At 36.4% G+C, this 23,361-nt stretch overlaps 1 protein-coding gene across 1 annotated transcript; it reads right to left on the bottom strand.

Annotated features, from left to right (window-relative positions):
* Nucleotides 1-795: 795 nt before the first annotated feature.
* LOC113051871 (NACHT, LRR and PYD domains-containing protein 1b allele 5-like) lies at nucleotides 796-23,209 on the bottom strand. Its single transcript, XM_026216029.1, has 13 exons — nucleotides 23,069-23,209; nucleotides 16,291-16,390; nucleotides 12,191-12,345; nucleotides 11,960-12,050; nucleotides 6,384-6,448; nucleotides 6,064-6,275; nucleotides 5,522-5,778; nucleotides 4,170-4,289; nucleotides 3,927-4,053; nucleotides 3,815-3,841; nucleotides 3,625-3,654; nucleotides 2,286-2,447; nucleotides 796-1,328 (listed from the first exon to the last, which is right to left on the bottom strand). The coding sequence occupies exons 1-13, from the start codon at nucleotides 23,107-23,109 to the stop codon at nucleotides 1,078-1,080; spliced, it is 1,638 nt and encodes a 545-aa protein (XP_026071814.1). The 5' UTR covers nucleotides 23,110-23,209; the 3' UTR covers nucleotides 796-1,077.
* Nucleotides 23,210-23,361: the final 152 nt, after the last annotated feature.

Here is a 23,361-nt window from a genome sequence, read left to right as displayed (position 1 = left end):
TTATGTGTATCACCACCTCTTGGTTGGTACCTGCATACAAGCAGGCAGCATGCTAGCATATGTCCAGTTGGACTATACTACCCAATGTATTCTGTGTCAGCTATAGGCCCTTACTTGTGCTGGCCTCATGACAGGGTGTTATCACTCACATTGGTCACTGGAAGACAGCCATGTGGCGTTTTGTAAGGGACCCCATTCGTCTCTTTCTGACTTAATGTAGAACATGACCGACTGAAAGGAAAAATCTAGGTTACGTATGTAACCCTCTGGAACTTCAAATGGGAATGGTTTCTAGGATCAGATGAAACTAAAAAAAATGAGCTTGCTTTTTAGCAGCAAACACTCAAGATGCTTTTTATTTATTTTAACAGTCTCATTGAAGAAATATTAAAGTGAAAAAATAAAAACAATTTTAACACAGGAGATGAATTAAAATAGTTGTGTTTAAGTATGTGAAATGTTGCTTATAAAATACAAAGGTTAACAAGGAATTATAGCTCTTTATCGCTTTTGTTTTCATAATGCAAGTTAATACCCTTTAAAGTAAAGCAATAATCAATATTCATTAAATGAATGTATTAACTCTGACAAATCCATCCAAAACTCTCCGTATTACAAAAAAAAAAAAAACATAATTACAGCATAAAAACAGCATTAACATCATCAGTATCAGTGAATCTTGTCCATTTATAGAAATCTATGACAGATTTATTATTATTATTATTATTATTATTATTATTATTATTATTATTATTATCATTATTATTATTATTATTATTATTATTATTATTATTCATTATTCAAAACAATAAGGAATTCACTTTCAGTAAATATGTAAAATGAGCTGTCAAACTACATTTTACAAACCACATCTAAACAAGTTAAGGAACTGTATAAAGACTTTTGTAATACGTTGATAAAGAAGGAGGCAACAACAACAAAAATCCAAACAAACAAACAAAATCAGAACTGTATACTCCACATCTCATTATACCCCAGGCCACATTATATTATTAATAACCTGTTTCCTGTAAAATAATAATAATGAATTAATTCTTCCGACGCTTGCAAGAGCATCTACTCACAATGCTGCAACTCATCAACAAGGAAGCGCTCATGTTTTAAAAGACTTTGGTAAAGTTTCTCTCTCAGTTTCGTTGTTGTGATGAATTCCAGAAGCTTTCTCATTCTATCTTGCGGTGTTACTGAGTTAAAGATGATTTGGTATTTTTCATCACCAATCAGATCTTTCATGTCGTCTGCAATCGGTGCCACCAGAGAGACCTTTCTGATCAACTCTGTCCTGTGCTTCTCCACAAACTCAGCGCCTGCATGGACAAAATATTGTATGAAGAATCTGCATCAGAATGATCTTTTTTCATAAATTATTTTTACCTTCACCATTTAAGCATATTTATGCTTAAAGCAGACTGATGACTAAAATAATTTAATTAATCATAATTAAAGGTGTAAATCTATTTAAGAGATGTGGAAAAAACATGCTTCAGAGAGACCCAAGGACCTAAACAACAAATAAGGTCAGTCTAGAAAATAAATCAATGTAATTAACCTAAAAAAAATAAAAAATAAACATACACACACACACACGGTCTCTATTACACTGACTACATAATAAGCATGAAGCAACTTTAATAAACACGAGCAGGAGTCTTTGATCTGGCGGCTGATGAAGAGTCAGGATCAATACTTTCTCAAAAGGTTGTAAGAAACCCTGAAATGAATAATGTGATCACATTAAATTATTTCTGCCACAACACCATAGTTAGTGTTATAAATTCTTTCTATTTTCTATTTTTTATTTTTTATGTATTCATCTGTTTGATGGACATCAGCACTGTTTGATCTGTATATAACAGAGATCTCACAGCTGTGCCCGTGACATTAGTAAACATTGCTTTTCCAGTAAACCTCTTGGACCAGGTTGTTTGTGCTTCGCTCAAGTATTGGTCTGAGCTGATAAACTGTACAGTAGCACGGTTGTGTTAATGCTTTTATGTTGTTTCTTACATGCAACAGAAATGACAGCGCTTGAGCTGGAAAATGTAGTGGTCACAGTCTGGTCCCCTGTCATTTATTAAATTGCAATGTAACATGAGTCAAAAACTATATACAATAAAAAAATTTTTTAAAAATCCTTAAATTGTATTAATACTAATTTCCTGAAAATTTTATTTTTCTTCGTGCCGTTTTCATTTTGATAATGCATTGCATATTATAGTGGCACTAAAACGGACTATAACCCAAAACTCAGTTTGGTCCCCCACCTTTCAGACCAGCACCGCGCTCCTGATCCTTGCGATTGATTCGAAGTTTCTTCATCTCACTTGTGGAGGGCATATGAGGCGCTTCTAAACGAGCGATAGCTGACTGTCCCATAGCCTCTATCAGGCGGCGCATCCATTGCATAATAAATGAGGATTTACTAACTGAAAAGACACACAAAGAGAATAGGAAGAACATACAAACAACAAGAGCAACACAACTCATAATAGAACACAGTTATTGTCCAGGCTTTTGAAATCATATAAGAAAGTGTTTGCTGCACATTCAGAAACTGCTTATCGAAATGTATACTGTACTCCGCTAAACAGCAGTTTTGGCCAAATTCTTGGAAAGCAGTTAATTTATCCTTCAACACGAAAGCAATATCAGAATGCCCCATGATCTCAGATCAGATGAGAGTGCAATGGTTTAAATAAGATGGTGGACGGTAGCCTACTTTTAACATTTACATATAGTGGCTAAAGATACACACACATTTAATTATTTTTTAAAGATACAGTATTGACCCGAATATAGAACGACCCTGGTTATAAAACAATTCCACTTTATGAGATTAATCTGCTTGAAAAAAGGCTGCTTGAAAACCAAATCTTGTGTTTTAAGTTATATTAATATATAATAATAATAATAATAATAATAATAATAATAATAATAATACTAATAATAATAATAATAAAATATTAAATAACGTTCATATGCCATTCCTTTTTTTTCTTCTTCTTATTATTTATTTTTTTTGTTTTTTTGATAGTATGGTAAATACATTAAAATGCACCAGTTACGTTTTAAAAATATATACTTCTTGCCTACCATAAAAATACAAAACAAATGTATGAATTATAACAATTAGGCTATTCGCCTCATAGTAGACTAGCAAAATGCTTTTAACAATAGAAGTGACATCTTTCAATATGAGTATTGTCTTACGCTTTAAAATCACTTACAGAGGAAGTTTGGTCCCATCAGGTTAAGATGACAGTCATGACTCTTTCAGCTGTAAGCTTTCTTTTTTCTTTTGTTTTCACTTGCGATCTTCTAACAACATTATGACACACAGCAGCCTACATTACGTATTTCTTGGCACGGTCCTTTTACTAGTATTTGGCTCCATTTATTGTCGTGGGTGTATTATTGACATGTTAAAGTCTAGACCCTGAATTTAATACAACCGCATTTATTTATTTATTCATGCATTTATGCATTTATTTATTTTTCAGATGTATTTCCAAGAAAAAAAATAAAAATAAAAGAATGAAAAACCTTTGCAGAGCGATACAGAACGTGTATCGATGACTGAATTAACTTGCCATTGTGACTTACTTGTTGAAGAGCTCCCCTGCCTCCATTGAGCTGAAATGAGGCCAAAAATATGTACATTAACTATGTTTACTATTATCCTAACTGCAGAAGTAAATAAAAACACTTGCGTGAATTTAAAGCATGTATATGTGTATTCATGTTTACAGCATGTGTTGATCTGTATGATTTATGAAATTGTTCTGCCACTTACATGCTGAACTGTCTATGTTGAATTCATCTGAAAGAACACGGACAAACAATTAAAATATAAAAGATACAGATCTGATCTGCAGAGAGCTTTGCAAGATGTGTGGGTTGTTTACCTGATTCTAAATAAACTTCCCATACGTTTTGGCCGTCTTTTGTCATCATAGAGATTTCTATCGGTTCATTTGGATCTTGAATGTGTAAATCAAAGAAGTTGGTCTTGTTGGGTGTCAATTTTAAACTCTGGTGAGAAGTGAATTGAAATGTTAGAAAGAAGCAGCATGTAAGTCTGGATTATTTTCCAGCCAAAATACATAAATAGATAAATAAAAATGTGAAGGCAAACTTGTTCCAGGTACCGAAGGTTTGATTTTGCAGCCAGAAGATGCCTTCAGCGTAAAAGATTCATCAATTTTAAGGGCTTCATCTGGTGTTGGTTTTAAAATCTCCATATTATGTTTCTCTTTCTCCTCCACTTTCTAACAGTGTTAAACAGAATAGTTTGTTACTTAAACATGTATCAGAAATAGTATTACACTTCCTTTCTGCAAAAGCAAAAATATAATTTGGTTTATTCCAAGTCCCCTGAAGCCATACAACACCTTTAAAATCTCAAATACTGAAACCTGTTGAGTCGTTTATAAACTAACACTGAGGACATTTGAGGGACTCAAACACAACTATTTAAAAAGATTCAAACATTCACTGATGCTCCAGAAGGAAAGAAGATGCATTAAGAGCTGGGGGGTGAAAACTTTTGAACACGATGAAGATGGCCAAATTTGTCTTATTTTGTTGAAATATATTTTTTTTTTTTCCATTTAGTTCTGCCCTTCGTAAGCAACAGAAGATACTTGTATGTTTTCCGGTACACAAATTAAGTACAATTTACCTTGAACTTCAAATTCTGAAAGTTTTCACCCCCCAGCTCTTAATGCACCTTGTTTCCTTCTGGAGCATCAGTGAATGTTTGAATCTTTTTAAATAGTTGTGTTTGAGTCCCTCAAATGTCCTCAGTGTGATAAGGTGTATCTCAAAATCATAAAGTCACTGCTGGAAAGGGTTCATATATGCAAAGATACTGGAAAACTGAAGAATCTGCAGGACCTTAAAAATTTTTCTGAAGAACGCTGCTGAGTTTAACTGTTCAGAACAAACAAGGGACTCATGCACAACCATCACGAAACAGAAAGACAGTCGAGGATCATCAGGTAACAGAACACAGTATTAAGAACCAAGGGTTCCCAAACTTTTGAGTAGGGTTATTTTAATAATTTCAGCAATGTTTTTGTCTTGTGGACTAAATGTTAATATCTTTTATGCACAATATCTTATTCAGGACAGTACTAAATGAAAAATAACATGCATTTAGTATGATCTCTCTTATTTTTTGAAAATTACTCAAATTTTTACAGATTGTGCAAGGGGTGCCCAAACTTTCGAGCCCCACTGTATATATATATATATATATATATATTGTTTTGTATTGTTTGCTTTTGTTGTGTACAAAAGAGGGACCTGAGGGGATACTATAGTAGTATATATAGTGGCAAGATTTTAATTAGCCCTTCGAAACAGTTTGCTTATTGTCTCTTTTGAATAAAATCATCTAATAAGTGGTTGTTATTTTCTACAATTGTAAGTAATGTTAAAATATGTGTTCATATGGTACACTGTCACATGGTGCATGAAGCTTATCATTAGATTCTACCTTCTTAAGCTTCTTATCCTTTAAAATCAGGTACACGTGAAGGTTGAGGGGAGATGTTCTGTTGCGATAAATCAACGTTTCACAGTGAAATTTCATGGTGAGGAACTGTTGCACCTCTACAACAATTGCCAGGAACGAGAAGGTGGGATTGACAAGCTTGGCATGGAATCCGCTTAATTCACATCTTTCCAACGAAACAGTACCGTCGTCCTTCACATGAAGAGCTTTCACCACATCATCTGAGGAAGATTCAGAGTCTGTGGACAGTAATACAGTTTATGTTAGATAGTCTTCAAGGACTAGAGCTTATAGGTCTGGCTTTAAAAGGTTTTAATGTGGTGACCATGATTTCACCAAGTACAAAATGTTCCTTGTACACTTCAAAATGTACAAAGTATTTAATTAGTAAACTGCCAGTATACCTATAAGTTCACTTTTAGTATAATTGCAGTACAAACTACAAACAAAACTACAAAATCATGGTGAGAGAGCATGGAGAGAGCGTGTTGAAATGACTGGATCTGGAGTGAGATATGGCTTACCTACAGAGACGAAGTGAGGTAACTGAACTTCCTCCAGAGAGCCAGAGGTTACAGTGATGTCCATCAGAGGTCCACATGGCTTGTAGTTCTTCAAAACATCTTTACTGAGTGATTTCCAGTCAACAAAGCGATACTCCAAACTGACATCAGTGTCAGATCGCCAGCGAAGGCCAGTCTCTGAACATTCATGCTGCCCGTCTGAGGAGCTGACACTAAACAACACAAATATAGCACTTATAAAGATGCTCTCAGAAGATGTACTGTTATACAAGTAATGCCAATTAAAGTATTTTAGATTTCATAAAGGTTTCTCTCTGTACCTGTACTTAGTATTTGAATGTGACGTATCCTCTGAAGGTATTTTAACATCCCAATCAGTATCATCCTGAGAGGGAGAAAAATAATCATCATTCGAATAAAGACACTGAAAGCCACCAAAGTGTAGATACATGCTAAGTTTCAATAGAATTTTTTAACTTCTTCTGCCAAATTTTTTTTAATAACTATTCATATTCTTGGTAGGGATGAGCGTATCGATCCTGAAGTAGGCTATCAATACATCTACACTGATGTGAATACCGAAAGTATTGATACTCAACATCAAATTTTACAACATGCATTGAATTGGATGAAAACCCTATGTTAGTTGATAATTCTGTATGAAAGGATTTTTTTTTTTTTTTTTCGGCTCACCTGAACACACACAGATGTTGCAAGACAGAATCAATCATTGACAGAAAGGTTCTGTTCACTTCTGACAGTGCATTCAAACAAGTCTGCATTTCCCAAAAGTATCATAAGAAAGCACTGATACTTTTGGGAAGACCTTGAACAACGCTCATCAGAAAAAAAAGAAAAAAGAAAAAAAATGGAAACAAAAATTAGGGACATCATCCCTGAAGGCCCTGAAGCATACCGCCAGGCAAGGAAAGCTCACATCCAGCCTTGTTGGGAAAGTTTATACGAAAAATGTCAGGCTTGTGCATGTCTGCACACCATGGGGGTGATACAGGCGTCAAATCCGACATAGTTGCTGAACTACTTCGGGCCACAGACCTGTCACTTCGGGCCACGAAAGAAATAACCAGAGCCATCAACCGTTCCATGGTAGTGCTGGTGGCTACAGAGAGACACCTGTGGTTGTATCTGTCCAATTTACAAGAAAAGGACGGATAATTCCTCCTGGATGCCCTGCTATCGCCTTCTGGTCTTTATGGTGGCACAGTCGATACTGTTAGTGGTAGGTTTCAAGAAGCAAAGAAATAGATGGTGGCATTCCAGCTTGGCGTCTGCCAAGGGCCCTAACACCACCATCTTCAGGGCCCTGAGTGCAACGCCCCCTTGGGAGGAGAGTTAGGCCGGTGACACACTGGCTGCGTGGCGTGAGCGTCGCGTATCTGAAGCGTCCCAGAAGCGTGGTGGCTGCCTCGCGTTTTCTGTGTCTTTACACACCAGAACCGTGCCTGGCACGCTGCTGCTGTACAGGGACACCGTTGACAGACCAGGCTCTTGTCTTCATAACAACAATATCAACTTTTTTTTACACAACTACACCTACGCCTACTGATAAAGGATTATGTTTGACAGGTGCAATATTTGAAAATCGATAATTTATTTATTTTATAATGTTTATAATTACATTATTATCTGAATTTATGTCAACCTATAGACTTTCAAATATCAAAATATCATGAATTCATATGTATTTGTGTACAAAATGACATATAAACACATTTTCCTGTGTTTCCTGTAAGCTCTAACCTGTTAACATGGGAGCCAAATTAAAAACAGACATGCCACGCGGCTGAGACGCTTGCGCCACATCCAGTGTGTCGCCGGCCTTACACACCTCAGTGTGTAACCACCTACTGTGCCCAGTCCTCCTCAGTTCCCTCAGGGAGCTTCACTGATACCCCTGCCACCCCTGATGCTTCAGGGCTCAGTGAGACAGTGTCATCTGAAGCTTAATTCACCTAAAAACCATGTGAGTGCTTCAGTATCTTGTTCAAATGAAGCAAAACTCAGCACAGCTTCCTTTACAATATAAACATACATTGTTACCCACTTTATCAGATCTTAAAGGTAGGCCAGGCCTTGGATATATCAATTTAAATATTAAAATATTTGTTCCTAAACTGGATATGATTAAGATTTGGTTAAATATGACAAACACCGACATAATTGCTATTTCTGAAACCTGGATTAAGAAATCAATAACTGATAATCTTGTTTATATTGATGGCTATGAAGTCTACAGAACTGATAGGGTTTGTAAAGGAGGTGGGGTGGCCATCTATGTTAAATCTTAGTTTGTTATATCTGTGATTTTGTCAAATACTAGAGCTCAAAAGTTTGAGGTTTTGGACATTAAAGTGGGTGTTTTGAAAGTCTCTAATTTCATCGTGGTTGGCTGTTATGTACGGGTACATCTCAATAAATTAAAATGCCATGGAAAAATTGTATTTATTTCAGTAATTCAAAGTAATTCCTGAGACTTCAAAATGGTCTCTCAGTTTTGTTGATGCTACACAATCACGGGGAAGACACCCTTCACAAGTATAGTAAGCCACAAACATTAATTGCCGAAGTAACTGGCTGTTCACAGAGTGCTGTATCCAAGCATGTTAACAGAAAGTTGAGTGGAAGGAAAAAGTGTGGAAGAAAAAGATGCAAAACCAACCGAGAGAACGCAGCCTTATAAGGATTGTCAAGCAAAATCGATTGAATAATTTGAAGGACGTTCTCAAGGAATGGACTGAGGCTGGGGTCAAGGTATACAAATGTGTCAAGAAATTTTGCTAAAGTTGACATTTTCCTCTTGTTAAGCCAATTATGAACCAAAGACAACGTCAGAGGCGTCTTACCTGGGTTAAGGAAAAGAAGAACTGCACTGTTGCCAAGGGGTCCAAAGTCCTCTTTTCAGATGAGGACAGGTTTTTTTTTTTTTTTTTTTTTTTTTTTTCACTTGGAAACCAAGGTCCTAGAGTCTGGAGGAAGGGTTGAGAAACTCATAGCCCAAGTTGTTTGAAGTCCACAAGACGTGAATACCCTATTAAAGAAGGAGGCCATCCAGGTGGTCCCTCCTCAAGACAGGGAATTTGGGACTTACAGCCGGTATTTCATAGTTCCAAAGAAGGATGGGGGGTTACATCCAATTTTAGATCTACATCAGACCAGAAGAAGCTAATTGTACGTATCCAGCTTGAACCCTGGACACATACATCCACAGAGCTACCCTGTGGACAAAGACAGACCAACGACCTGTGTGCCATGGTTCCCCCAAAGTGGGGTTTTCCTGCAACTTAGCAGAACCTTAATTGTTGGACAGTTGAGGCTGTCAACATTACCAATGAGTCCTCTGGTCTACCCCTGCTGTTTGGAGCCAAGGCTCACTCTACACAGGGTGTGGTAGCTGTTAAGGCCTTCTTAGCAGGTGTGTCCCTATTGGATATCTGCAACACTGCAGGATGGTCCATGTCCTACTTTAGATTTTACAATCTAGATATGCAAGCCACTCCTGGCTCTTCTGTTCTCTCACCGTAGCTATGCTCTTCGTATACAGCTTTGGAAGTCTGGGTACATAGTTCCCCAAGCATTCAATGCAGCTGAAGAACCTGAAGAGGAATATCCCAAGGTTCAGAATGTAACCCTAGTTCCTTGAAGAAACGAGAAGCTGCGTCAAACACTTTGGGGAAATGCCTTTGACAAGACCGACTCTGAATATCGTGTGCAATCTGTCCAATGGAAGGGCATGACGTCACGGGCTGGGTGACCTAGTGACCAGGAAGCTATAAAAGCATGAGCCTCATAGCTGGCTTCAGCTTTGAGTAGGGAAGTGAGCGCCGGCAGGGGTTCCGGGAGTATGATGATGTGACGCAGCATCTGCAATTTTCTGGGACAAATTTTTTATAAAGATCTTCCTCAGGTGTCAAAATAATCTTTTGAAGAATTGATGAAACCTTTGTCAAAAGAGTAGTTCATTTCATTACAAAGTTTTTAAGGCAAGGCACCAGGAATTGATGGTCTTCCTGTTGATTTTTATAAGTCATATTGGGAGATTTTGGGAGTTGATTTACTTGAAGTTTTGAATGAAAGTTTGAATGGAGGACAGCTGCCAAAAAGTTGTAAAAGTGCAGCTTTAACCTTGCTCCAACAAAAGGTGATTTGAAAGAAATCAAAAATTGGAGACCAGTAGCATTATTATGTGCCGATTCTAAAATCTTATCCTAAACTTTGGCTAATAATGAGAAAGAACCAAATTGCCTATCACAGATATGCTGATGATACCGAGATTTATCTAGCCTTATCTCCAAATGACTACAGCCCCATTGACTCCCTCTGCCAATGCATTGGTGAAATTAATAGTTGGATGTGTCAGAACTTTCTTCAGTTAAACAAGGAAAAAACTGAAGTGATAGCATTTAAAAAAAAAAAAAAAAAAGATTAAGTTTTCAAGGTGAATGCATACCTTGAATCTAGGGGTCAAACAACAAAAAATCAAGTCAGGAATCTTGGTGTGTTTCTGGAGACAGACCTTAGTTTCAGTAGTCATGTCAAAGCAGTAACTAAATCAGCATACTATCATCTCAAAAACATTGCAAGAATGAGATGTTTTGTTTCCAGCCAAGACTTGGAGAAACTTGTTCATGCCTTTATCACCAGCAGGGTGGACTATTGTAATGGGCTCCTCACCGGCCTTCCCAAAAAGACCATTAGACAGCTGCAGCTCATCCAGAACACTGCTGCCAGGATTCTGACTAGAACCAGAAAATCTGAGCATATCACACCAGGTCCTTAACACTGGCTTCCAGTTACATCTTAACAAGACTTGATTCAGTGTACCATGTTTCATAATGTTTTATTTCAAATGCAAAATCCCTTAATCATCATTGTACATGAGATGATGGTTTGCTCATCACTAACCATACCTAGAAAACAACACTGGTACATTTTTATCTATATAGCAATGTTAGGTAAACTTCCAGCTTATCTATGTTCCCTTCTTTGTCTTATTTCCAGCTGTTACAGCTATGGTCTTCCAACTGTTTGCTTTTCAAATATATTTAAGTTTAAACAGAACTGCGAACAACTGCATTTACCTATTTTGACACTGGGCATGGAATAATTAGCAAAAAGATCTAGATACATTTGATGAACTAATAGGGATCATAAATAGAGTCATAGTGGAGGCTTGTGTTTTTATTTATTTATTCATTTATTTATTTTAGGTGCGAGGGGAGTGGTGTTTAAATATCGTTCAAATCTGTATTTGTTGTATTTTAAAATGTTGTCTTGCTGTATGAATGCTTGGCCAGATCTCACTGAGACTTTTTGGTTAAATAAAGGTAAAAAAATAAACAAATATATAATATAAAAAATACATAATGCTTTAGCCCCATATCGTAATTTATATAAGATGTTCAAATGGCAGTATATGTGGCAGCTATAACAGTATAAGGACTGATTCGGATTTAAAACAGACAAATTACAGACTTAATTAAATAATTTACAAATTGTTTCATTTATTTTATTGGCAGTACACCAACACAAATTAATTACTTTGACAAAGAACATTATTTACAATAAAAAAATATAATAATAATAATAATAATAATAATAATAAACGAAGAATCAGTTGTAGAAACAGTTATGAAACCGGAGGCTATAATAGAATACAGCACTTTGGAAGTTGTTATTCATTTTTATGAACATTAGATGGCCACAACATAAACAGTGTTAAAACCTTCAAACAATGAACCAATGATTTCAAATAATGATTTCAATGTTAAAATCATCACTGGCTCAGAATGCTTCACTTCACCATCACTACATGAATTATTTGCATTTGCATCCGAATATTCAAAGGAAAGAAAGAGAGGTATGTTTAGATACACACCAGTGTGGGAAGCTTCCTCGATTCTGCAAAATGGTAAATGCGATCATGTTCCTCACGGAGACTCGTCACACGCTGTCGCAGCTGTTTAATACTTTCCCATTGAGGAGAAAACATGAGTCATCCACAAAACCATATTCACAGCATATAATTCTGCTTGCATGGCATGAAGCATGAGAAGAAATTGGATATTTCAGTTTAAAGGCGATACAGAGTTATGAGGTTTGTACTCACTCTTTCTCAATCATCTCAGAATGTGGGTGCTGCAAACGAGAGGCTTCAGCTGCATCTTTATCCAGAGGTATCAGTTGCTCCAGCAAATTCGGGATTGACCTGTCAATGTCCTGCTGGTACAGGGGCTTCCTCCCTTCATTAATCCTTTTGATATCCTAGACACATCAAATAGCAATGTAATTAAGCTATGTAATAATTGATAACTGAATAGTTCACCCCTTTGTCACTCCAAACTATAATTTAGAACACCTTCAGAATATCTTTTTTGTTTTACATAGAAGAAGCAGTTGAGTAACAGATGACAATTTTAATTTATTGGTAAACTGTCCTTTTAATTTGTCTTTCCACTGGCATGCGCTAGTTGTCTGCCTGCACTCAACGCTGAGTCCTGGTGGACACTTTGGAATGCTGCCAGCATGAACGGTGTCTGAAGCATGTGTAAAACAACACCAGTCCTATTGGTCCACGTAACATGTGTCGGGTACATAGTCGGGGACCCCAAAGTATACAAGGGCACCTGCTGAATACATCACCAACTTCTGTTGTCTTTGGAGCTATATGTTTGTTCACATGTGTGAAGCATCATCCTGGTGATTTGAACAGCACTTGAGGACATATTCAAGCTTGTGTGTCTTGTCTCTGCATATATGAGCTCTTTGTGATGAGTCACAGTGATAATGCTCCGCTTGCACTTGTTCTTATTGCAGAGGGACGCAAGCCAAAGCGTTTGTGTCTCGGGCTATTTGCCATGGCACAGTTTTATCTCAGCTCGCAGCAATTGCTTTGATGTGCGGTGAACACATACCCTTTATATTGGGTTGTCTGGTGCTACAGATAAAGATTTTGCCGTGGATATTGATCATGCTGCCATAACAATGACATGTGAATTGTTTTTAGCTCAGAGCGTGCAAGATTGTGAGATCACAAGTGGAGCTATATTCAGCTCAGCTGTGCCTCTCTAATATGCATGTTATTGTGCGTAGGGAACCTTGCTTTGCTTGGATGTATTGAATGCTCTGCTTGCGAGCTTCTCTCCCAGGGTGTTTCATTTACATTTAATCATTTGGGAGATGATTTTATCCAAAGCTCCTCACAAATGAGAACAATATAAGCTATCAGATCAACAAGAGAACAACAACAGTATGCAAGTGCCATGACAAGTCCCAGTTAGTCTAGTACAGAATGCATAGCCAGGTTTGTTTTTATATGAAAGACAAGAAAAGAAAGAAAAGTGCTAGTATAAGTTGGTTAACTGCTGACGAAAAATATGAGTCTTTAGATGTTTCTTGAAAATGAGTAAAGGCTCAGCTGTACGAATTGAGATTGGGAGGTCATCCACCAGCTGGGCACAGTCCAGGAAAAGGTCCGTGAGAGTGATTTTGAACTTCTTTGGGATGGCACCACAAGGCGTTGTTCAGTTGCAGAGTGCAAACCTCTGGAGGGCACATAAGATTGAACTAGTGAGTTTAGGTAAGTTGGTGCCGTGCCAGTGGTAGTCTTGTAGGCAAGCATCAGTACCTTGAATTTAATACGAGGGGCTACTGGTATCCAGTGTAACCTGAAGAGGAGAGGAGTAACATGAGCTTTTTTTGGCTCATTGAAGACAACCCTCGCTGCTGCATTCTGGATCATTTCGGAGGCTTGACAGTACATGCAGGAAGAGCCAGGAGAGCATTACAATAGTCCAGTCTGGAGAGAACAAGAGCTTGGACAAAGTTGGGTGGCTTGCTCTGACAGGAAGGGTCTAATCTTCCTAATGTTGTATAAGGCAAATCTGCAGGACCGGGTCGTTGTAGCAATGTGGTCTTTGAAGCTTAACTGATGATCCATCACAACTCCTAGGTTTCTGGTTGTCCTGGAAGGAGTTATGGTTGATGAACCCAGCTCTGTAGAGAAGTTGTGATGAAACGATGGGTTAGCTGGAATCACCAGTAGTTCAGTCTTTGTAAGGTTAAGCTGAAGGTGATGGTCATTCATCCAGCTAGAAATGTCACTCAGACAGGCTGAAATGCGAGCAGCTACCGTCGGGTCATCTGGCTGGAATGAGAAGTAGAGTTGGGTGTCATCAGCGTAGCAGTGATAAGAAAAGCCATGCTTCTGAATGACAGATCCTAAAGACGTCATGTAGATGGAGAAGAGAAGAGAACGTTTTGAAGAGTGTCCGAGCGTCACAACAGTTGTTCATTTTGTTGTGGTAGTAGGATGTTTTAGCAGTGAAGACATTTGCAAAGAAGAAAGAGATGGGAGGCTGATTCACACTGAGGTCAGTAGAGTTTCTTTATTTATGTCAGTTCCTCTTTGGATCCCTGAGTTTAGAGCAATGTTCATGGACCTAGATTGGCTATGGGGAATGTTCCTTCCAGTTAAAAGCCAATTGGGGTTTAGAAATGAGATGCCTCCCCATGTTTTTTTTAAGTGGCAGTGGTCCCCTTTCCTACAGCCTAACTATCCGGGGATAGTAATCTCCTAGTTTGGCGATTGCTCCTCTACCTAGGGGTTTAAAGTAGTTGTCTATTTGAGCCTTTACCTAGACAGTGCTGTCTCCCCTCTTTGGGTTGAAAGTAGACAGCCCGCTCTCTGTGGTCTGGGTATTTTCAGTCAGTCCCCATTCTGATAGCCCTTAATTCACTTGTAGTTATCTGAGGAAATATATTTGCTGGCTCAGTGACTGGTCCCCTTCTTAGGGCCTTTAAGTAGTGGTCTGCTTGAGCCCTTGCCTAGACAGTGCTATCCCTCCTGCTAGGGTTGTAAGTAGATAGCCCTCTCTTTGTGGTCTGGGCAGCCTCATATGAGGGTTTACCTGGTTATTTAGGCTAGTTGTGCAGGACTAGCTGTTTGATGCCTCAGTGATTGCTCCCCTTCTTAGGGTTTTTAAGTGGTGGTCTCCTTGAGCCCTTACCTAGACAATGCTGTCTCCCCTGCTATGGTTTTAAGTAGACAGCCCACTCTTTGTGTTCTGGGGCAGCTTCACTGGAAGGTTTACATTTCTATCTATTAACGTATCTTCTATCTATAAGGGTTTCTATTAGTTTGATCCCATCAGGTAGCACCTTCCTAGGTATATAGTTATCTGAGGATAGCTATTTGCTAGCTCATTGACTGCTCCCCTTTTAAGGGTTTTTAATTAGCGGTCTTCCTAAGCAATTGCCTGGGCAGTGTGTCTCCACTGCTGTGTTTTAAGTAGATAGCCATCCCCTTGGTCTTGGCAGCTTTTAGAAAGGTTGTTTAGGGTTCCCTCCTCATACGGAATCAGTGTTGAGTTCCCTAGAAGAAAAAAGTCTCAGGCTACCTTTGCAACCATAGTTCCTGAGAGGGAACAAGACACTGCATCTCCTTGCCATGCCTCAGCCTGCCTGTTTACATCTCCTCAGACAAATGAGTTGCTAACATATTCAGCAAGTGCTATTTGGGTATCTGTCTGTGATGTCAAAAGCCACATAGACCAATAGGATTGGAGCTGTTTTACAAATGTTTGAGACACTGGTCATGCTGGCAGCATTCTCTAAAGTGTCCATCAGGACACAGCGTCTTGTTTAATATTGGGGAACCATGATTACATAGGTAACCCTAGACATTGTGTTAAAGTTAACTAAAACTACTATTATTATTATTATTATTATTATTATTATTATTATTATTATTATTATTATTATTATTATTTTGATTATTATTATTATTTTTTTTTTTTTTTTTTTAATACTAATACTCATACTAATTAAATAAATACTCATACTAATACTTATTATTATACCAATATTTATTTAAGTACATTAAAATAAATGCTTTTTTATTTTATTTGTTTTTACTTAATTTAACAGAAAATAGAAATGTTGCTTTGGAAATCAATTGGATAAGATGAAACTAAATCTGAATTATGACAAAATGACAAAGCACCTAACAAAATGATAAATTAAAATGAAAATCGAAAGTGTAAAAACAAAGATTAATTCAAAATGCTATATTAGTATATACATAATACTCAAATAAGACTGGCATACACTTTCTGCATATAACCCCTAAACTGATATATTTTAGTTAGATTTAACACAAACTCTTTGTCTTTGATTTGTGATCCATGGAAGCCTTTGTTCTGTACTTACCCTGTTGAGCAAATTTTTTGTCTCAATGATGTTCTTCTCCAATTTGTCTGCATTCATCTGCAACTTATCATTCAAGGCCACTAAATATGTGACAGGTGGTCTGAGGTAGAATAACACATGGTTATCAGTGTAGCAAATATATACGTTTCGATCTGGATATTTCCAAAATACTACTGCAAATTAGACTAGGTTTGTTATGCTGAATCTCTGCATCTTGGACAGAACACTTTACTTCAGTTATATGACTTACCACAATTATATTATATGCTCTGAAAATCAATACAGGGCTTGGACTTCAGATTTATTGTAGGATAACCATGGTACTAACAAAAATATTATCTTAACTGAACCACACATTAGAGAGAGAAATAAAAACACCAGCTGCCTAGCATAGTTCATTCAGTTAAGTCTACATTCATTTAATTCTAGAGAAATGCTGTTTGACATTGCAGACACATGGCTAAACTTCATCAGAAACAAATTGCACTCAAACAGAACTAACAGGTTTTTGCTAATGTGCCATTATGTGCAAAAATAACATATGCCATCTGCAGTAGAAATGGCTCATCAAGAGCTTTCATTTAGCATAATAATAATAATAATAATAATAATAATAATAATAATATATACAAAACGTGCAACGTTTTGTTTTGTGTTACCATCTTGGGTCGAGTTACACTACGCGAGTAACTGTATTTAAATAGGGAAGACATGGAGGTGTTTGGTAGCTTCTCTGCTTGGCCCATATTGAATGAATGGGCTAAGCTAATTGCTTTCAAAGTGTCATCGCGCGCCAAAGTGATTGAGTGCACGCACTGAGACGAGAGAGGTATGTATCAACTCGTCTTAGTTAAGGGAAAAAGATAGTTTAATATGAAAACACGGTGGAGTATCCCTTTAACATGAACTTATATTCTCCATCGGTGACAAAATGGAGAAAAAAACCTTGGTTTCACCCAAGGTTTTTTTCTCCATTCTGTCACCGATGGAGTTTCGGTTCCTTGCCGCTGTCGCCTCTGGATTGTTTAGTTGGGGTCACTTCATCCACAGCGATATCATTGACTTGATTGCAAATAAATGCACAGGCACTACTTAAACTGAACAGAGATGACATAACTGAATTCAGTGATGAACTGCCTTTAACTATCACTTTGCATTATTGACACACTGTTCTCCTAATGAATGTTGTTCAGTTGCTTTGACACAATGCATTTTGTTTAAAGCACTATATAAATAAAGGTGACTTGACTTGACTTGACATTCTAATGCAGGGATGGGCAACTGATGGCCCGCGGGCTGTATAGTGTGTTTTAGTACAGCCCGCTGGATCACATTAAATTTGGATTACCAATTTTAAAACATCTGAAAAGCAAGCCAGTCATGTTAAGACTGCTTTTGGTTTATTATGTTAATACTAGCGCCAAAAAGGAGAGTTTGCTAGTTTCCAGCCGCTCCTTGTATGAAATGCAGTGCAGTAGGACGTGCACTCTAATGTAAAAATTCACCAGCATTAGCAAATAATAAATTAAAAACTGACCATGAAAACAGTATTTTCTGGTCAAGATGGTAAACAGATTTTCTTGTTTCTTGTTATCTTAGCTATACCACACTGGAGAGAGAGAGAGACAGAGAGACACAGAGAGAGAGAGAGAGAGAGAGAGAGAGAGAGAGAGAGAGAGAGAGAGAGAGAGAGAGAGAGAGAGAGAACAAAAAACAAAAATACCTTACTGCAGCCTAGCATAGCATAGTTAATTAAGCTCATTCTAAAGAAATGTTGTTTGACAGTGCAGAGACATGCCTAATTTCTTGAGAAACAAATTACACTCAAACAGATCTAACAGGTTTTTAATAATGTGCCATTATGTAAAAATATTATAAGAAAGGAAATAATAAATGAAAAACTGCCCATGAAAACAGTATTTTCAGGTCAAATTGGTGAACAGATTATCTTTTTATTAATTTCAAGGGGATACCTATATGTCTGTATTGTTTGGAAATCTGTATCTTCTTTAAAGGGGTCAAATGACATTGCTAAAAAAAACAAAAAACAATAATTTGTGTATTTGGTGTAATGAAATGTGTTCATGCAGTTTAAGGCTCAAAATACACTTTATTTTCCACATACAGTACATTATTGTTTCTTCTCTATGGCCGGCTATCTGAAACACAGATTTTTACAAATCTCATCGGTCTCAAAACTGAATTGTGCTCTGATTGGCCAGCTGTCCAGCGCATTGTGATTGGCCGGATGCCTCAAGCATATGACAGAAATGTTAAGACCCTTCCCGAGCGACAAGACAACACCAAAAAAAAAAAAAAAAAAAAAACCTTACAAAGGAGGAATTTATTGCATCAAGTGGGGACATAATTACTGATTATAATGCTATATATATATATATATATATATATATATATATATATATATATATATATATCCATTTCCATATCCATTTGTTTCATTATAAATTATTTAAATAAGTATACAAAGCCAAATCTACGGAAGTTCTAAGCGGCCATGCATTATATATTTAGTTTCTTTTTGTTTTCTCGTTATAACGACTTAATTTTCTCGTTATCTCGACATAACGGAGTTAGTTTTCTCGTTATAACGACTTAATTTTCTCGTTTTCTTGACATAACGAAGGTCGTTTTCTCGTTATAACGACTTAATTTTCTCTAAGAAGTTACAAAACTGCGCCAGCAGGTGGCACTATAGACCTGAATATAACTGATGGGTGTTGTACACTGTCCACTTTACTGTACGCGGACCTTCCTCGTGATCGCTATAATTTGTGCAGTCTTGTTCATTACTGACATTTAATTATTTCATAAATGTTAAATGCTTGAATCAATATGAATATTTTGTGTATTAAGTTCCTGCTAGATGCATGAGTTTCACCAACGCGTTCTGTGTCATAAAATAACTGCTTATCAAAACCAAGGTTGACATCACTGTATTCTGTTTATCTACAGTAGGACGGGATTTAACGATGTAGGCTGATGTGCTTCTATTCCTTATTACTATTCTTTATTGTTAACCATATTGATGAGAAATGTGATGTATATGTAAAATCCATAGGCCAATTTAATTCAGTTTTGTTCTATAATGTTGTAATCATTTTTTCTACACACACATACACTAAACGTACACATGAACGCTCTTTTCAAACAGAAGCTTGTAACACACATGATATCTGCCACATCATATAATGACTACTACAAATTACAAATTATATATAATTTTATTTCAAATAAAGGGAAAATGAAAAGTGAGTTTAATCCAAGCAGCTCTAATGGCGCGGTGTTGCCATTAAAACATGTTAATTACAAAAAACTAAATGTTCGTTATAGTGTCTCTGGAAAAATCAACAGTGATTGATCAGCCTTTATTTATATACAGTATTGTAGACGTTATGACCTAGGCGAAGCTAAATTTGCTGAAATATAGGCTACAGTAAGAGCGCCTGCATGGCTGTCCATCAGATGCCTGTCAAAGTTGAGTTCGTTACTATAGCAACAGTAAAACTGTCATGTCGTTATAACGAGAAAACAAACTTTCGTTATGTCGAGATAAAGAGAAAAATAAGTCGTTATAACGAGAAAACAAACTTTCGTTATGTCGAGATAATGAGAAAAATAAGTCGTTATAACGAGAAAACAAACTTTCGTTATGTCGAGATAACGAGAAAAATAAGTCGTTATAACGAGAAAACAAACTTTCGTTATGCCGAGATAATTAGAAAAATAAGCTGTTATAACGAGAAAACGAACTTCGTTATGTCGAGATAATGAGAAAAATAAGTCGTTATAACGAGAAAACGAACTTCGTTATGTCGAGATAACGAGAAAAATAAGTCGTTATAACGAGAAAACAAACTTTCGTTATGTCGAGATAACGAGAAAAAGAAGTCGTTATAACCAGAAAACGAACTTCGTTATGTCGAGATAACAAGAAAATTAAGTCGTTATAACGAGAAAACAAAAAGGAAAAAAAAATTATAATGCATGGCCGCTTAGAACTTCATACAAATCAGACTATGGTATTAGTTTGTTTTTGTTGTCCTACTGTAAAGTTGGTGAAAAGACATGCATTTAGATCAGATGACGTACTGTCTGTAATCTTAATCCATTTTGCATATAGTGGCATGTTATTAAAACTTGTTTCTGGTGAAGTTTAGACATGTCTCTGCGCTATCAGACAACATTTCTAAAGAATTTGCTGAAGGCACTACTATGCTAGACTGCCAATGCCAAACAGCCTTTCTGCATTAAAACTCATTAATGCAATGCTTTGTTAATACTGTCTTCAGCTGTGCCTGTTTTTATATGCAAAATTGAATAAAACTTTGGAGTTAAAAAGGTGCATGTGATTTGTTATAAAAATAAATAAATAAAATAATAATAATAAATGTTAAAATAGTGTTCAGTAAGTAAACTGTCATCCACGTGTGTATTGTTTTATTATAAATGCTTGAAATCATTACACAAAGTCAATTCAAACTATGTATTTATTATGACGTGCTTTATTTTATTTTTTACCCTTCTATAAAGTTGGTGAAAAGACAGATGCATTTAGATCAGATGGCATACTGTCTGTCCTTTTTATCCGTTTTGAACATAGTGGCATGTAGTCAAATATGTTTCTGATGAATTTTCGACATGTCTCTGCACTATCAGACAACATTTCTATAGAATTTGCTGAAGGCACCACTATAGGCTGCCAATGTCAAACAGCCGTTCTGCATTTTGATTAATTTTCCCATAAGAAATCTGATGTCTGTGCCAAGTGATGTGGAATGCTGTGGTGGATCCAGGATGTTTTCTTTAGGGCTGGCATGGGAGGGGCCAGCAAAACTGAATTCGTAAGAATATGTACACACAGAGGAAAGCCTTACTACTATCAGTGCAGCAGGGAGAAATGCATTTAAAAATGAAAACTTTGAGAGCTACCAGTGTTATACAATACTCAAATATCTTTAAAATGAATCCAAACTGATGTACATTACATTGTTAAAATGTGCTGGAAATATGCATTACACAAAGGGAAGATTGAAAGCAAATGCTATTGAAACTTTCTGAAGACAGTCGGTTTCCTGTTATGCAATTCCATCACACATTATTTCATACACATATGCATTCTTTCCCTCATCACTTTGCCTTCAGTCATGTTTTCACACAAAACAAAATACTCTGCATGTTGTGTCTGTGTGAGACTTTTATAATAATATTTTTGATTAAATCTGAGCAGTATTTACTGTGAGTTTTTCACATCTCGATTATCAAATACGGGTTTCTGGGGCTCCTAAAATTAGCATCTCAGGGGCGAAATATTGTGTTATTGGTGTCGCTTCAACCCATGGATATGGAAAACAACCCGTGGCTACAGTGTAGGCCAAGTCTATGGGAAAACCACTGTCCTTCTGGTAGCTGGAAGAATTGATTTCATATCTGAAAGAGAAGTGTATGTGTGTTTTGCGTACAAGTTAATTTCTTTGAATCATACGTTTGCATATTGGAGAAGATCAATTTTAGTATGGATCTGTGCAACATTTTATAAATGAGGTGATCTGTTATATAGCCTGTAACAAAAGTACTCTCTTAGCTGAACCATATTGAGGAATAAAATAAATAAATAAATTGCAGAACTGTTGTTTTAACATTAGCAGCTTGTAGTAAATTATCGAATCACAAACAAATATTAAAGGAGCAATAAAATAAAATAAAATAGCCAGATTTATATAACACAAACATTGGCACAAACAGCGATGTTTCAATTGTTACAAAAAGTTATTCAATCTGATCTGAGATTAAGTTAATTTAATTAAGCCTATTTGATGCTCACTTCCCTTCCTTGACGTGTTCCCAAAGGCAAAATATACAAAAGAAAAAATATAAACCGGATTTTAAGTTCAGTGCAATGAAATAGCTTAAGGTTTTGCAGGTGTGCAGTGCCTTTATATCAAAAGAAGTCAAACAAGCCTTAAACAAGCTCAGGCGAGCTCATTTAAACCACACCACAACATATTGCCTAATCTGAAAACCACGTCTAGATTTTGTTTTTGTTTTTTTAACCAGTAAAAATAATTTCAAAAACTGAAACCACATTCCTATCCCTTCTATAGTTACAGTGAATGAACGTTCACTACTTTCACAATATTAGTGCAATCCTGCTGAAACAAAAATCATGTCTAGAGACTCATCTCTCAAACCATCAGAGGTTCATGCTTGTTTAAACTAGTCACACCAATAACACTTCTACCCCTAACCATGTAGCTGTTTTTAAACATCCCCCATGCATTTTGACTGTAGTCTGTTCTGTTAAAGGTGTAACTTGAGAATTACATAAAATAAGGACAATAATATGCAGATTACTATAAAACAACAACCAAAACAACAACAACAACAACAACAACAATAATAATAATAATAATAATAATAATAATAATAATAATAATAATAACAATAACAATAACAATAATAATAATAATAGAAATAACAATAATAATAATAATAATAATAATACATTAACTATAGGAAATAACACATTTAAATTACTGTATTTTCATTTGGATATGCATTTCATAGATATTTATCTATTCTGTTCATAACAGACAAAAACTGTAACTGCGTGATTTGCTTTTTGACAATTTTCTATTTGATTACATTCGAACATGTTCCCTAAGTAGTAGCCTACAGCTGAAACCAGACATACAATTGATGCATTTAAAGGACCACAGCACAACTAAACTTACAGAGAAAGTATCTGGTTGCCACTGACCTGTTTTCATTGACGGTCTCTGAGTTTTTTGCTCTGGACATGATGACAGTTGCAGAGTTTCTTAACACTGTCTGCTTAGTTTAGTTTTGCACACTTACGATCTCTGTCTGGTGTCTGTCATTTAATACCTGCAGCGTCTTCCAGGAGAGATACACACATAACATAACGCCCACACTGCACAAAAGAGAAACTACCGTCCATGTACTTTTGCATCGACTTGTTTGTCATTGTTTAGAAATGTTTAGTAACCTCAGAGTTAAATAAAGAAACTGCTAGAAGACTTAAAAAAAAAA

The sequence above is a fragment of the Carassius auratus genome, chromosome 32 (genome assembly GCF_003368295.1).
Source record: "Carassius auratus strain Wakin chromosome 32, ASM336829v1, whole genome shotgun sequence".
Taxonomy (NCBI): domain Eukaryota; kingdom Metazoa; phylum Chordata; class Actinopteri; order Cypriniformes; family Cyprinidae; genus Carassius; species Carassius auratus.
The sequence above is the reverse complement of the archived record's forward strand: the minus strand, read 5'-3'. Positions and strand labels throughout refer to the sequence as shown.